The 16,546-nt window shown below is 49.7% G+C and overlaps 1 protein-coding gene across 1 annotated transcript in view; it reads left to right on the forward strand.

Annotated features, from left to right (window-relative positions):
* Positions 1–16,546, forward strand: part of SLC7A14 (solute carrier family 7 member 14) — a 34,253-nt gene that overhangs the window by 11,517 nt on the left and 6,190 nt on the right. Inside the window, exons 2-7 of the mRNA XM_055724097.1 lie at positions 2,732–3,131; positions 9,408–9,644; positions 10,390–10,607; positions 12,548–12,694; positions 13,798–14,006; positions 14,561–15,438. Of these exons, the coding sequence (XP_055580072.1) occupies positions 2,828–3,131; positions 9,408–9,644; positions 10,390–10,607; positions 12,548–12,694; positions 13,798–14,006; positions 14,561–15,438 (1,993 nt within the window). The 5' untranslated portion in view covers positions 2,732–2,827. The remainder of the gene's footprint in view (positions 1–2,731; positions 3,132–9,407; positions 9,645–10,389; positions 10,608–12,547; positions 12,695–13,797; positions 14,007–14,560; positions 15,439–16,546) is intronic.

A 16,546-nucleotide genomic window follows, 5' to 3' on the forward strand; every position in this document is an offset into this window, starting at 1 on the left:
TGGATCCCTCCAGCAAGACCCGAGCATATGCCACCCTTCCCAACTCCTTCATCAGCCACTCATGGGCACCGCAGACAAGATTATTAAAAACTGCTGATATCAAACCACATCAGCCCCAACCCCCTTAACACACAGGCACGTCTTCCCATGCCAAAGCACAAAGCTGGGGATGGGACCAAGGACCAGCCTGCAGCCTCAGCACCTCCATCCCACACCATCCTGCATCTTCTAGTAGCTTCTGCGATGAGACAGCCTTCAGAAAAGCAAATGGAATGGTATAAAAACATCAAGAGACACAAATCAGCTCTTCCCAGTGTTCATCTCTTCCCATAGTTAATCCACCACTTTTATTTGAGGTTGGTCCCACCTCAGCTTCCAGCCATTGATTCTCAGCATGCTTTTCCTTACAAGACTTCAGAGCTGGCTCTTCAGTATTTATTATTTTCACTTTGCAGCAGGTTTTTGGCAGGAGTAAACCAAAGACGGGTTCACTTAGGAAAGGCGTTTTCTTACAGCACTAAGTACGCAAGAACATTGCGCTGAGATAGGAACATCCAAGTTGTAACAGTTCAAAACCAGACAGATGTCTGCCCTGTTTCTTGGCTAGTTTAAGTCAGTTTGGCACAAACCTAATTATAGTAACCTGAGTCTTTCACGTTCACCTAGAAGCATTCACAAAGTCCAAGAACAACAATTAAACAAAGGATGGGAAGTGGTTGGGTGAAGCAGAGCATGACCTCTTTGCCAGCCCGTGCTTCAGAGATGCTGTGCTTTCGATAAAAGGAAGATGAATTTTGGGTGGTTATCACTTTTCCTAGAGAATTTATTTTCCCCATGGCTGAAACACTGCCCTGGCAAAGCAGAGCCACCCTGGAGGTGCCAGCACATGTACACACTGCCCCAAGGACTGCGCTGCTTCATCCCCGCTGGCGCAGACCCACCGAGCTCTGGCCCAGCTGCCCCTTCCAACACAAACTTTTATTTCAACCAGAAAGCAGAACCTAACCTGAGATCCCACCATGCCACAAACCAGCTGACTCCTTGAGCAACCCAAAAGCCAAACCCAGTTTGTATTCTCAACCCAAAGATGTACGTATGCAGTAACAGGTTTTCCTTATTATTATTCCTTGTTAGAACATCCAGCCTTTCAGCTTCTGGTTGCTCAAGGTAAAAAACGAGCACAATTTGAACTGTGATCAACCAAAACATGAAATGAATGCTGTGTTTTATTTAATAAACTCCAGCCACACAAGGCTGCCTGACAGACACAATGTAATTTGTTTTGGATGTAAAGATGGAAAAATAATTGTTTTGTCATCAGGGCAATTAAAAGAATATTTCTGTAATAACAGGAAAGGAGCTGCCTGGTTAAAATTAATATTAATAAACTATGTTACCTGTTCCTTTATCTTAACATGCAGAGATTGTCAATTCTTGTTATTTTGCTCAAAATCAAGAGGTCATCACTTGTCACTAGGAAGTCACTGCTGCTGGTATCAGCAGCTCGCCTGAGAACTACACCGTTTGCTGAAGAACAGCAAAAAGGGAGGGGGGGAAGCAGCAGCAGGCAAGTAGTTCTTGAGAATATGGCTTAGAATGAAAAAGCACAGAGAAAGAGAAAACCAAGATATTTTCATATTTTTAAGACAACCCTAGAGCAGATGGGTTCAGGCAGGAGGATTCAGAAGTATTTAAAAACGGCTGCAGCTGGCTATGCTGTCGGCCACTGGCTCTCGAGGGGCTGCGGCACTGCTGCCGCCGCGCTCCTGTCCTGGCTCGCCCTAGCTATGCAGAAGCCAGACCCCAAAGCGTGTTGCCATTACATCATAAAAAACACATTTCTTAATTGGAAAAAAAAAAAAGTTCCTAAAATGTATTCCAATGACTACAAAAATGAAGCGATAAATTGAATGAAGAAACCACTCCAAGGGCTCATTTAACCCACACAATTCACTGGGACCTGAACAAGCAGCACCTTTAAAAACTTTCTCCTGCAGGGTTCACCAGGATGATGGCAGCATCCAAAAATTAAAAACAATCAGTTCAGAAGTTTATTCTTACAGCTCCCTGGCTATAGCACCAAAATAAACAACAAAAAAAATTATCACCTGTCCTTGTAAGGGCCAATCCATGGTGATCACAGCCCATAGCCAGGCACAGCCTGGCAGCGATCTCAACACACTGGATATAGGAGTGGAGCTAAGGTCCCAGATTTTTTACAGCGCAGGTGGAGCACAGTGATGTCCCACAGAAGGTCCCTGCATGGCCCAGCACAGTGATGGTGGGCTGACACGCAATGCCAGTGGGAGCATCCCTGCTGCTGGAACATGCTGTGATGGTGCTGAGCTTGGAGTTGGGCTTGGTCTCCACAAGGGCCCAATGTGCCACGGTGGCCACCAACACCTCACTGTTATACATAGCCATCATCGCTTTTGGTAGCACTTGAAGGATGTCATCTTCTTGCTCCTTATGGGGCTGTGTTTACTGGGGCTAAAACCACACAGACAAACAAAGGGGGGCAGAGCATCTCTGTTGTATAAAACAATTGGGATGGACAAAAATTTCTCCAGAGCAGCAGCGCTGGAGAAGGCAAAGCTCCCCTTGGCTACCAGGGCTCACCCAGCACTGGGATCCAGCCAGAAACTGGCTCAGGTGCCCTTTCCAGTTCCTCCACATGGAACACATCCCTCTTTGCTATTGCAGTTAAAAACTGTGTGCCCCTCTTTTGCAGCCAGGCCACCAGCGCAGGAGGGAGATGCAGCCGCAGCCCTGAGTGGGTGCTGCCAAAGCCATCTGTGACCCACCTCCACGGAGCCCAGCACCAGCCATGAGCAGCTTCTTCTCACGCCTGGACCCACGGCGGGTGCCCTGGGGGGTGGCGGGCCATGCCCTGCGTGCCCGCATCCTGCGCACCAAGCCCGTGGAGTCGATGCTGGAGGGCACGGGGACCACGGCTGCCCAGGGCACCCGGCTGGCCAAGGTCCTCACCACCCTTGACCTCATCTCCCTTGGCGTCGGGAGCTGCGTGGGCACCGGCATGTACGTGGTGTCCGGCCTGGTGGCCAAGGAGATGGCGGGGCCCGGGGTCATCGTTTCTTTCATCATCGCTGCTGTTGCCTCCATCTTGTCAGGTGAGTCATGTGGGTGGAGTTTGAGTAATGGGCCATCTCGTGCATCCTCTGGCTCCATTCATGGGTAAACACCTGGCAGGACCCACGCTCAGCAGCAGAAGCTACAAGAAAGTAACAACTTCTCCATAGACTAAAAATCCCTTTCACACTGGGCTTACCCAGCTGATGGGGTGCACTGTCCCTCGTTGCCCTAGTATCAGACCAAACCTTGTACTGGGAGCCACCAACCCAAGCATAATGACCCCAAAGAGCTGCTGATGGCTTCCCCACGGATGGAGCCTGTGGTCAATGTATTTTGAAACAGTTGAGAGTTTGGCAGACGGAGCCCCAGGCAAAGAGCACGGCCAAGCCACAGCACTGGAGCAAGAGCAAACGTGGCTTGTGGGAAACCCTGTTTTGACAGGAAAGATGCCGGTGGCTTGGGTAGCGCCAGGGCCGGCTTCTTCTCTTGTGACGTTGCTGACAGTTACAAGATTCCTCAATTAGTTTTGGAGTTGATTTTATTGGCTCCTATTCATGCAGGATCGCTCTCTGAATTTCCAAACAAAAGTCCCAACAAACAAAAGTGGAGAGAGGAATTACGTATTTTAGTGAAAAGCTGGTGAATTCCATCTCCTCCGTAGGAACCCAGCTGAGCATATGGCTCAAGCTGTGGTTTCCACATGAAGCCAGTACTGCTGGCATTTGTCCTTTCCAGATCAGTGCTAACACGGTGCTGTGATGTTCCTGCTCTCCCTGCTCGGAGGACTTTGCATGCTGTGTCAGTCTGGTATCCAGCTTTTATCCGTGGGCTGGATAAGAAAACTTGAGTAAATGGCAAAGGGCTTTGATAGACAACAGGAACAGCAAACACTGCTAAATGACCCAGCTCAGCCTTCCAGGTCTCTGGATTTTTGTAGGAGGAGGTGGAAGCACATCATGCTCTCTCCATAGAGGTTGCAGTGCTACTCCATGGAGCACCTCCATGGAGATCCTGCCAAAACATGTGCAAGTTTGAGCCTCCAAAACCCCTGCAGCCCAGAGGCACAGCCCTGGCACAGCACGAGGATGGGCCACACTCTCCAAAGCTGTGCCAGGGAAAGAGCCCAGTGATGCTGGCTGGGGACAGCCACACAGGCTGCCCTGCCTCCCTGTTCCTTAGTTGAACACCAGGCTGACAAGGCTGCTTGGACACATTCTACCACTGATTCAGCCCAGAACAAGAGCTGAGCAGGCGCAATAAGATCCAACGGTTATTTGAGATCCTAACACAACAGATGAAGCAAAACGTCCATTTTTAAACTGAGGCGGTAGATAGCATTAGTGACTATCCTTTCCCACTGCCTGCTTTCTCTCCTCTGCAAGGGTTTTGCTGCCCGTGATGCAAACCAAGAGCAAACGGAGCTTGGGTGGGTCTCATCTAACAAAAACACCCTGTCCTCCAAAAGGGGCTTTTTCACCCCAGACGCGATCCCTGCCCCACAGCAGGGACCTCCTCCTGCCTTCACCCACGGGAGCCTGCGCCGCTTCCCACTCAGCTTTCATCTCGCCTTGCTTTTGTAGTCTTGGGAAAGTGTTTTGCAAGGGATGGGGTATTTTGATAGTCTCTTTGGCTGCTTTCTCGCCTCATCATTGACACTGCTGTTGTTTATAACAGCAACACATTTTTGGCAAGTAAAACCAAGCATGGGTTTGGGAGCTGGATGGGCTATCAGACTCATCGGGGACGTGATCTCAGCTCTCACGTCATGGTCACTCCTGGCGTGTGGGGCAATGAGCTTGGGCAAACTTGCACAGACAGGTTTTAAGGAGCTTCTCACAGTTTTAAGGCCAGATGGGACCATTAGATCACTCATTCTCCCTTGGTGCATCACAGATCACCAAATCAGATCCCACTGCCTGCAAAGTGAGCTCAGGAGGGTTTTGGCTTTAAAAAAAAAACTTTTCCAGAAAGCAATTTAGCTCCCTTGGGAGATGGCCACGGGGAAGCCCTGCCAGACAGGTCCTGCTGGTGGAGAATCTCTTTGCAGTCTTTAGCCTGGTTTAGGACAGGGCTTTTTTCAGTTTCATCTACCCAACAAATTCCAGTTATGCCTTCCCTAGGTTTAAGCAACATGTGCCTCATCAGGGTACTTACTGACATATTAGAGACATTATAATCAATTAAACTGATAAATTAAGTGAGATCAATCACTGGAAGGCCTTTTATTCAGCTCTCAAACAGAAATGCTTGCCCAACTTCCCTCCACAAAGCCCCCAGCACAGGGGACACCGCAGGCTCCCTCCATCAGCTGTGACTGCTGGCATTCCTCGCTCCCACTCCCAAATCTCACCAAAGCCCTTCCTCAGCAAAAATCAGCAGCTTCCATCTTACCCAGCCCCATTACCTTCTCGACCAGCCACTGCTTCTCCCTTTGGTGATCTCCTTTCCTATACCGTGTTGATCACAGTGTGCAAACCCCTCACTGCCAGCTCAGGCAAGGGTCGGATCCTGCCCCACCATGGTCACCAGTATGGGATAGTTTCCCCCACCACACAAACCCGCAGTCTTTGGTGCCAGGCTGTGCAAGGGAAGAAGAGACTTTCTCTCTCCCATGGGAACAGCTCTGCAACAGCAGAAACTCTTAGCAGGGATTTGAAGCGCCAAGCCATGCCACGTTGGAGCGCATTGCCATACTCTTACCTGGTACCCACGTGGGAGCAGGCTCAGCAGCATCCAGGATGTGATGGAGCAGGGTAGAGCTGAGCACATGCCTCAGGTGCAGCCTGGCTGCAGGATAAGGGCTGGGATGAGGGGCTGCAGCTGCAGCTGATGATGACCTGCTTGGGTGGTGCTGCAGAGAGATAGGAGTCCTTTTTCTAAGGAAACTTTCTTTATTGAGCTGCCTTTTATATATCTGCACACAGTGGTCATGAAACACAGTGCATGGGCTCAGTGGCTTGCTGAAAATAGGATTTTGCTGTACATCTGCCTCAGTAAATTGGCTGCTCTTGGTTAACGAAGGACCATCCCTTTGGATTTCTTGTATGGTAGCATGAATTTACTGGCGCTACCTCCAGCGGTGCTGAAAGCCCTCCCCAAAGGCTTGTTTCACCTGAAACGTCACTCACACCGAGCCAGTGCCCTGTGGGATGTCTCATGGTCCCTGTGTGGCCTCATGCCAGGCAGCAGTGGGAGGTCAGCATCCACACCATGGCCACCACTGCACTGGGACACCAAAGCAAAGCAGCAGCCACGAGGGTGCCCCGAGCTGCGGTGCTTGCACCAGGTCCTCGTGCCACCGGTTGTGCTGCCCAGCAGCTGTTGCAGTGCTGGGGTTTGGGGGTTGAAGCCAGTGGGGACTTCACGGTCCCTGCCCCGCCGAGGCACTACTCACCAGCAAAAGCCCCCAGCAGGCAGGTCAGGGTGCCCAGTGTGACCCCAAGCCACCGCTAACACAGAAACATCAACACTAATCCTGACATACTGGCACTGTCTGCAAAGCTGCTGGTGACCTCACCTCCTACCTTCAGACAGCATAAACCAGAGAATGGAGAGGTCAATTAAATCTGACAAATGGAGTTTTGTAGATGGGATCTTGGAAGGGACAATGTCATGGACCAAACCACTCAGCTGTGTTTATGTCCTCCTGAATAAGGTCAATAACTATAATTACACCAGTGTAGTGACTGTCAAATCAATTACACAGTATAGCTGATATTCAAGGAAAAGAAATGGTTGTCTGAAAAGATTGCCTTCCACAGCAGCCACTGTGTTGGTTTATTTTCAACAGAAACTTGTGAACACTCTTTACTGGAGGCAAAAAAAGAAATTCATCTCCAAATTCAAAAAGTTATGTTGGGGAGGCTGTGCCTAGCCTCCGCCTGCAGCCCCGGAGCCGAAGCACCAGGAGAGATGCATCTCCCCGGCTGCCAGGGGGTGAGATGCTCGGGCACCAGGGACACCGAGAAGTAACTGGGTAACACAGTTTTGTGTTGCAGTTTTATTAAAACACCACTACCACCACCACCACTAACAATAATAATAGTAAAAATAAAAAATACACTACTGATGCAGCAGAAATTAGTGAGATAAAATCTGTGCCCTAATAAACTATTATTTGCACCCAGATAAAATTTGCACCCAAATAAATTATGATATTAACTTCCTCTTTAAGCAGAGAGGGAAGGGCTGTGAATCAGTTTCTGATGGAGGACTTGCAGCACCGCAAAGCAAAGTGATGTGATTAATGCTACCAAATACATCCACTTGCAGTCAGGGATGGACAGCAGGTCTTGCATCACATGCTATGATAAAAAGCAGTTTATTTTCTTAATATATGCTGATACCTAATGCAAATATCCACAACGTATTGCTGGACCTGATGCACAGTGGAAGATTACTCTTCTGTTCTGGGATCCTAATAGAGTAATTGAAAACACAAACATTTTATACATATTAATGTCTTTGGTCTGCCATTATCATCCTGTATCCTTATCTTGTCATTGGCTAAAAGCAGAGCTGCCTCCAAGAAAGATTATATGATTTTTAAGGCCATCAAAGAGAGAAACTAGATAATTGTCCCTATCAGAGCACCTGTTTCATAAATCATTCAGGCCTCTAGTTATCGGTGAATGTCTTGCCTTTGCCGAGCACATGCATTTTTCATCAGCTTTGAATAATGACTGTCTGTAGGGCTGGATGGTGGGGATGTCTTGCCGCTCCTGCAGTTGGGTCTGCTTTACAGAAATCGAGTTGTGAAGGGTCCTGTTGCAAAGCACTGCCAGCATCGTGCATGCAAGTTAGTGAACGGAATATGAGAAACCTCTAATACCAAGAAAAGAAGCACCACTAAATTCAGCCTAGGGGTTCAATAGTTCTGTGTTTGTGCTGTGTAAAAAACTGCACCTACAGTAAGAGTGGTGACCTTGTAACATTTCTTCTCTCTATACTGAACTGATCACAAATTTGAAGCAATTATTATCTTCTAAATAGAGAATAGCAGCTGATAAAGAACTCCATAATAATTACTGCGTGTTTACACAATGATAATAACAGCCCTAACCCATTAACTCCTATGAGCTGAACAGGGGTCTTTAGGGCAGGGGCTTAATCAGTGCTAAACACGCAGGACACAGCGCATCGTTCCAGCACTTGTTCTAATATTTGGGTAGTTTACCACTAAGTCCATCAGTTCCTCTTAAATAAAAGCTAATGGTTGTTTTAAGACAACAATGTGTCAGGGTCAGGGTTTTATTGAAAAGTATCCTGACACAGTAAGTACACAAGGAGTTTGGAAAGAAAGTCCACTGAAATCTCCTCCCAAACAGTTCCAGTTAAATACTTCTTGCTTTTCTTCTTCTACAAAGTCAGTTTTGCAAGTGCTCTTCAGAATGGGACTTCTATGTAATATTTTAAAGTGTTAAAATAACTTACATTCTCTATGTAAGATGGCTTCAAACTCTTCTTACAACAGTAGGAATGAGAGCAATGCCTGGTGCCTGAGTGCTGGTGCCTGGATCTGCACAGCAATGACCCGAGATAGGCATCTGGAGATTGCACAGCTGGGGCAGGGAGAGGTGTAGCCTTGTGTGAGCCCTCCTGTGGCATCTTGCATGGATCCCATGCAATGACTATAACCATTCCTGACCTCCTTGTGCCCCACGGTGCTTTGGAGAAACCCAAACACTGTTCCCTGGCAGGTCTCACTGTAACCACCTTTGCCTGGCAAACCCCAGGGCTGTGATGGTTTCTGCAGCCAAAAGTGCTGGGAGCTTGTCAAAATACTGATACCACAAACAAAGCATTCGATAAAATCCCAGGAAAAATGGCAAAAATCACATTATGGTGTCACTGTTGGATGGGGAAGGAGAGGTATCTATCACTGTCAAAGCTACTGCAAGGAAACAGGGCCCCAAGGACCGCACCACCGGCGCTGCCCAGTTCTGCTCCCTGTGCATGAATTCCCCCCAGCTTTGGTTTTTGGGGGCTGCAGCTGGCCATCAGAGGCATGCACCTGTGAGAAGGCTCTTCTACAACAGGCTGTAAAGGTTTGGCTAGTTTGAACTGCGTATCCTCAGGAAAAACAAACAAACAAACAATCACAGCTTCATCTTAATGGGAAAACGGGCTGGTTTTTAAGCCAAGCAACTGGAGAAGGAGGGTCACCATTGCCCCCTGCGATGTCTCTGGGCTCATGATGGTGGCCACAGCCCTAGGTACCCCCTGGCACCTCCAGGCAGGTGGGACCAAGGCAGTTTTACTTTTTCCTTTTCCAAGCACATTTTCCTTATGTTACTTTGTATTTTTCTAAACAGGTGTTTGCTACGCTGAGTTTGGCGTGCGGGTTCCCAAGACCACAGGCTCTGCCTACACCTACAGCTACGTGACAGTGGGGGAGTTCGTGGCGTTCTTCATCGGCTGGAACCTCATCCTGGAGTACCTGATCGGCACGGCCGCGGGTGCCAGCGCCCTCAGCAGCATGTTCGACTCGCTGGCCAACCACACCATCAGCCGCTGGATGATCAACAGCGTTGGGACGTTGAACGGGCTAGGTGCGTCATGCCATGTGTAGCTGCCTGCACTAATTAGGGCCTGAAAAGTAACTGGAAGCTCATAAAAAATCAGACATGAGTATTAAGCTTCATTCATTATTTACCATCCATCTGCCTCTGGTACTTTGCCTTTGCCGTCTGGTTCACAGACAGGATTAAGGGGGATGGGGTACACAATACCTTGGAACCCCGTCGGGATGAGCTGGTGTTTAGCAGAGTAAGCATCCAGAAAAACTAGTCGAATGTCAGAAGCTAACGACAGCATGGGGGCACTTCACCCAGTGCGGGTGCTCTGCTCGGTCCCAGTAAGGCACACGCAGAGCCTTGTTAGAGGGTACAAGCCGGTGCCTGCACTACTCCATGTAGGAACTCAGGGCTCTGGTGGTTCTGTATAACCAGCAGTTCCAGCAATACTTCATAGTTCCTACCAGTAAGGTAAACAGCTAGCTGTCCTGCACCCGTGGCATGAAAACTTACTGTTTAATTAATTTTTAATTACTACTTGGCAGATACATGTTTTGTAAATTGGGACCCGGTCATTTGTTTGCTGCCCTCCCCAGACTCCAAACAGTGTCTTGAGGCATCAAGATTTATCACCTTAATAAAACAATTTGAGCTAGCGGAGGCAGGGGCACCTGGACACCACCTTTGCAATGAGACCGAGCAGTTCTGCCAAGGTCCCCGCAGAGTTTCTGGGGTGCACAGCTGTGGTTGGAGAGTTAGACACCTCTTTTCTCTTACCTAGGGAAAGGAGAGGAGTCGTACCCTGACCTTCTTGCTCTGGTCATTGCTGTCGTCGTCACCATCATCGTGGCCATGGGGGTGAAGAACTCGGTGGGGCTGAACAACGTGCTCAACATCATTAACCTGGCAGTCTGGATCTTCATCATGATTGCCGGTCTCTTCTATGTCAAGGGTGACAACTGGTCTGAAGGGCAATTCCTGCCGTTTGGATGGCCGGGGGTAAGTCCTGGGTGCACGGAGGGACACACAGACCTAAGCGGTGCCACCCAGCTGCCACACACTCGTCTCTGCCCGTGCTATACGCACCCTACTTCCACAGCACTCCCCAAATCTCAACCCTGCTAAACCCAGCTGGACTTTGGCCGGGGACCTTCAGCTTCCAGCACTGCAGACTTGGATCCAGACCCCCTCACTCCACCAAACCAAACCCAAGGAGTATGGCAATGCTTTGCCTGTATCTCCTGCCACCTCTTAGAATAAACTTTTCCAAAACGTCCTCCTGGAGAGCCAAACTCCGCGTGGGTCCCTCCCCTAGGAAATGCCGCTCATTGCCGGGCAATGGAGCAAAATGCAGTGGCCACCCGAGACAGGGCGCTCAGGAGGAGCTCGCTCAGCCTCTGCGGAGGGGGAAATACTTGTGTTGGCTGGTTTTCAACAACAATGTTCTCAAGCATTTGTTTTGAGCACTTCATAATGCCACCTGCCAGTACTTATTTTATGGATGTTCCCTCAAAGCTTACTGAGAATTTGGACATATTTGGCTTTTTTAGCTTGCTTGCACTGGTTTTTATCCAAGGATGAACAGAGACTGAAAATATCTCAGCTGGCCTAAACCCAAGATAATTTCTCAGATTTACACTGCTTGACTCCATCGGGGTTTTGTGCAGAAAAATAAGCAAGAAAGTAAAGTAAACCAAGAATCCTGATTATCGAAAGGGTCCCGAGCTGCCATACAGTCCTTGCACCTCCCTTCAGTAAATCAGTAACTCTCTGCCAGGGAACAACAATGAGGAGAGGAGCACTGAGGCTTATTTGAGAGCAGAGGTTGTATTTACCTTTGGATTGTTCTTGGCTTTCTATGCCATACAATAGAAATGGAAAGGAGAAAGTAGAAAATAGCTGTTTTTCTCCAATTCAACTCACCAAATACCTCCTGGCAAAAAAACCCCCATGGTTTTAAAACATACATATCCAAAACACATCAAAACTGGTAGGGTCTTCCCATCATTTTCAGCTGCTTGTTCGTCTCCCAAATTGTTTGTAAAAGTAAATTCACCACACCACAGACATGAGCTCCCCAGAAGCATGGGGGATAATTAGAAAAGATAATTACAGGTAGTCCCCCAAAAGAGGTGAGTTTTACTGTGTGCTCCATCAGTAGACAGCTGAGATGACAGGTGTGATGGACACGTGGTACCCAGCTAGCTAGCTAGATGCATGCGAGTGTTTCACAACGGCAAATTAGCTCACTCAGCCACACAGTTTTTACCCTGCTTCAGTGTTTCTTTCATATTAATGTCCTTGCTAATATCGTATGTTTTAAAAAATCGCTTTAAAAAATAACTAAACAGTACAAATAAATCCTCATCCAAGTGCTCCAGCGTGTGCTCCTAACCTGTCGGCAGCTTCCAAGCAAAACAGAAGTTGTTTGGAAAGCGGCACACATCTGACTGTGGCTGCTCTCTTCTGCTTCCTCTGCTAGCGGATCTTGCTGCCACATGAGACATCTGGATAAGATGGAACGTGTAAACATGCTCCAGATCCCTACTAATATATAAACAGATTTGGGGCGGTGAATTGTGAAAGCAAACCTGAAACTGGCTGATTGTCTCCCCTGTTGCCACCAGGATCTCCCAGCAGATCGAGCACCGCGCAGGCACAGGGTCATGGTGCACCATGAGCAAGCTGCAGATGCCTCCAGTGACTCAGACCACACGTTAAAATCTTTTCCCAAGACCAGATCTCTGAGTTGTGGGTGCTCCCAGGGTCTGTCCCTAGGTGGGAATGCCCAGCTCTGTGTGTGCACCCCTGACCTGCCCCTGCTCACCCTTTAGCTCAGGCAAGGCAGAACTGGGCTCCTTCATGTTTTGTGGAGTTCCCCATCCCTGGCTGGGTGCCAGACCCCCTCCTGGCACTCAGGCACTCCATCTTCCACGCAGGTGCTCAAAGGGGCTGCAACGTGTTTCTATGCCTTCATCGGCTTCGACATCATCGCTACCACGGGAGAAGAAGCAAAGAACCCAAACACCTCCATCCCCTACGCCATCACGGCCTCCCTTGTCACATGCTTGACAGCATACGTGTCCGTAAGTACTGGTTATACATACATAAATGTACATAAATATATATTAATGCATATATATATATACACACACATATCTAAAAAATCAGTATCTATACATAGCACGTCCCTTCTGGGCATCTGCGTGGCTCCCCTGCCCCATGAGCCAGGGTGCCAGTCTGACGCTCAGATGCTTGGACAAGGGCCCTTTCTTTGGTGGGAGCCGAGACACCAGCTGTGCTTCGTGTGACCGCACCGTCCTGCCGAGGCTCCCCTCGGCCCCAGCCCAGCCTGTCCCCAGGCTCTGGTCACCCTGCCGAGATCCTTCTGCCGGCTGCAGGGGGGTGATGGCAGCTGGGTTTTGACTGATACCTCATGCCCACCCACACCTATTTTTACATCCAGCCTTGCAGCAACTTTTCTTTGTGTTTTTGGGAAAAGCAGCACTGCCTCTGCTGGAGATATGGGAGAGGGTCCATGTGAAAGGAAGGATGGGCAGGGGTGGCCATGCGAGATATTCAGCTGCTCTGCACCCCAATAAATGCACGCCTGTACTCAGGGATTTTCCCTGTAAAAGAGCAAAATTGAATCACAAAGGAGAAAAAAATTATTGTTGTGATTGTTCCAAAGAAACTCACTCACTGCCTCTCCTGCAGCGTGGTGGGCTCCCCTCGAAACCAGCATCTCTTTGGCTCAGATAGGATCAGGGTGTTGCCCTAAGCAATGCCATCTGGGAGTGTGGGTCTGTCCCATGGGGCGTGTGTGACTCAGGGCAGCACTGTCCCCACACAGGAACATGGCCAGCACGAGCATCCCTAACCCCACCGAGCCCCACAGCCTCCAGCATCACCACTGCAGCAAGGTGCAAGGTGCCACCTTCTTGCCTTTGGATGGCAGAGACCAAGGCCCCGCATTCCCCTGGATTAACCACCCCACAGCAAAGCATGTATGGACCTTACCTCCAGCACTTTATATGCCCTCCGCAGGGGACACAGAGATACAGTCCCAATCAAACATGACATTTTTTGGCTTTCTACCCTTCAGAAGCAGCCCCCGCACCCTGCAGGTCCCCAGCAGCCCCTGGAGCTGCTGCTGACACCTGTGTCCTGCTCCTCTCGCCTCCCCCAGGTGAGCATCATCCTCACGCTGATGGTGCCCTATGATGCCATCGACACTGAGTCTCCACTGATGGAAATGTTTGTGGCCCATGGCTTCCATGCAGCCAAGTTCATCGTTGCCATTGGGTCTGTGGCCGGCCTGACTGTCAGCTTGCTGGGCTCCCTCTTCCCAATGCCCAGAGTCATTTACGCCATGGCTGGTGACGGGTTGCTCTTCAGGTCAGTTGTGCCCCTGCTGGCATTTATTTTTGCCCCCTTGGGACCCAGAGGGGAGGTGTGCTGGGGGGATGGGGTCCGTGCTGTGCCTCGACAGCCCAGTACCATCACTGCAGGGAGCAGTGGGTGCCCACAGACTCCATGCTTGCAGAATGGGGCATGCACCAAAGCAAAATCCTGGAGGGAGAAAGTCAGGAGTGGCCTATGCAAAAGTGTCTCATTTGGTGCTGGCACCTAGGGGTCCAGCTCATGAAAGCATGGGTGTTTAATTCAAGAGTTATGTGCAAAGGAGAGCAGCTTACATGTGTAAACCCTTGGCACTTATTTGCAAGTGTCCAAGTGCCCATTCCAGAGCTGGTTAGACCTAGATTTAACTCCAGATCCAGCCTCAGCAGTATTTCCAGTCCCCAGCTGTCACGAGTCTAAGCTCCAAAAAGCAGTAAGAGCCGAAGGGATCACAGCTCTGAGCCTGGCCCCTCCAGCCAGGTAAGGGTTATTGCAACAGGGAACCACTGCGATCTGCAATTCTAACTTTCTGCGACTGTTTCACACTCCAGATTTTTGTCCCACGTCAGTTCTTACACGGAAACTCCCGTAGTGGCTTGTATTGTCTCTGGATTCCTCGCAGCTTTGCTCTCCTTGCTGGTCAGCCTGCGAGACCTGATAGAAATGATGTCCATCGGCACGCTGCTCGCCTACACGCTGGTCTCCGTCTGCGTCCTGCTCCTCCGATACCAGCCCGAGAGCGACATCGACGGCTTCGTCAAATTCCTTTCTGAGGAGCACACCAAGAAGAAGGAGGGCATCCTGGCCGACTGTGAGAAGGAAGCTTGCTCCCCAGGGAGCGAAGGAGAAGAGTTCACCGGTCCACCGACCAACACGTGTGGGGCCAAAAATCTGCCATCGCTGGGGGATAACGAGATGCTAATTGGGAAATCAGATAAATCCACCTACAACGTGAATCACCCCAATTACGGCACAGTCGACATGACCTCAGGGATAGAGGCAGATGAGTCTGAGAACATCTACCTCATCAAGCTGAAGAAGTTGATCGGCCCTCGCTACTACACCATGCGCATCCACCTCGGACTGCCGGGGAAAATGGACCGCCCCACGGCGGCCACCGGCCACACCGTCACCACCTGCGTGCTCCTGCTCTTCGTCCTGATGGTCATCTTCTGCTCCTTCATCATTTTCGGGGCAGACTACATCTCTGAACAGAGCTGGTGGGCTGTCCTCCTTGTCGTGCTGATGGTCCTGCTGATCGTCGTGCTGGTGTTTGTGATCTTGCAGCAGCCGGAAAACCCCAAGAAGCTGCCCTACATGGCACCTTGCCTGCCCTTCGTCCCTGCCTTCGCTATGCTGGTGAACATCTATCTCATGCTGAAGCTCTCCACAGTCACGTGGATCCGATTTGCCGTCTGGTGTTTTGTGGGTGAGTCCCAGATTCATTTATTTTAATTTTTTAACTGACACTCTTGCAAGGGTGTTAATAATAACTTCCCTAATTAGAGTGCTTAGGCTGATGCTTCTTCAGCTGGGACATACCCAGTCCTTTGTGTTTGCCCCTTGTCATCCTGAAGTTCTTGGAAACCTCGGTTATTCAAGCCCTCAAACCACAGCTAAATGGAAAATCACACCTCCAGAAAATGTCACTTTGATGAAAGTAAACTGCTCCTTGCAAAGGTGACTGTTTTGATGAGTCTTTTGATGCAAAGTAGGTGGGTTCTGGAAATTGCCTCACAGGCAGGTTTCCTACAGAAATGTGCCTGCTTTCCTGCTATTTCACCCACTTGAGCTCTTCAGCAGCCCACACCAAAATCTCAGCGCTGCGTTTCCAAAGCCCAGAGCTGCCCAACCCCAACAGCCCTGGGAGAGACAGAGCCAAGGGATCTGTGGACTCTATCTCCTTTTCTTGGTCTGAGCCCTTAGCTTTGTGGCAGGGAGATCTCAGGACTCACAGACTTAGTTGTGGACTTTTTTTTGGCCATATTTAGGCCAGGAGCCCGGCACACCCACAGTTTCCCTTTGCTTTACATTGCAACCTGCTTAGTCCACAAACCCAAGAGAAACAGAGAAGCTCTCATAGCTCCTCCTGAAGGCTCCCAAGTCTGGACTATAAAGAACTGAAGCAACAAGACAATACCAAAACCAAGGACTCTTCAGAGAAATAATAACCCTATGGGTAAACATATACATTGCAGCAGCCCACAGGAGCCCCAGTTGCAGACAACAGACACTGAGCATGGTGTCAGCACCCAAAAGGACCATTCCTGGCCAAATATCCCACCAGCAGCCCTTCCCTTTGAGAGCAGGCATCAGGGTCCTGGGTTGAGAGGCAGAAGGGTCTGAGGAAAGAGAATGAGGATTGATGCGAAGGTCACAGTCAGCTGCCACCTCCCGTAAAGGCAGGAATCACTCCTCCTGGAGCAGGGGTGGGCAGGCATGGGCCACCACACCGGCTCACCAGCCTTCATGCTTTTCTCAGGTGCCTTCTGCCATTTGTAGACGTTTGAGCTCAGTTGGAAGAGCCAGGAGATGAC

The sequence above is a fragment of the Falco cherrug genome, chromosome 11, assembly GCF_023634085.1.
Source record: "Falco cherrug isolate bFalChe1 chromosome 11, bFalChe1.pri, whole genome shotgun sequence".
Classification (NCBI taxonomy): Eukaryota; Metazoa; Chordata; class Aves; order Falconiformes; family Falconidae; genus Falco; species Falco cherrug.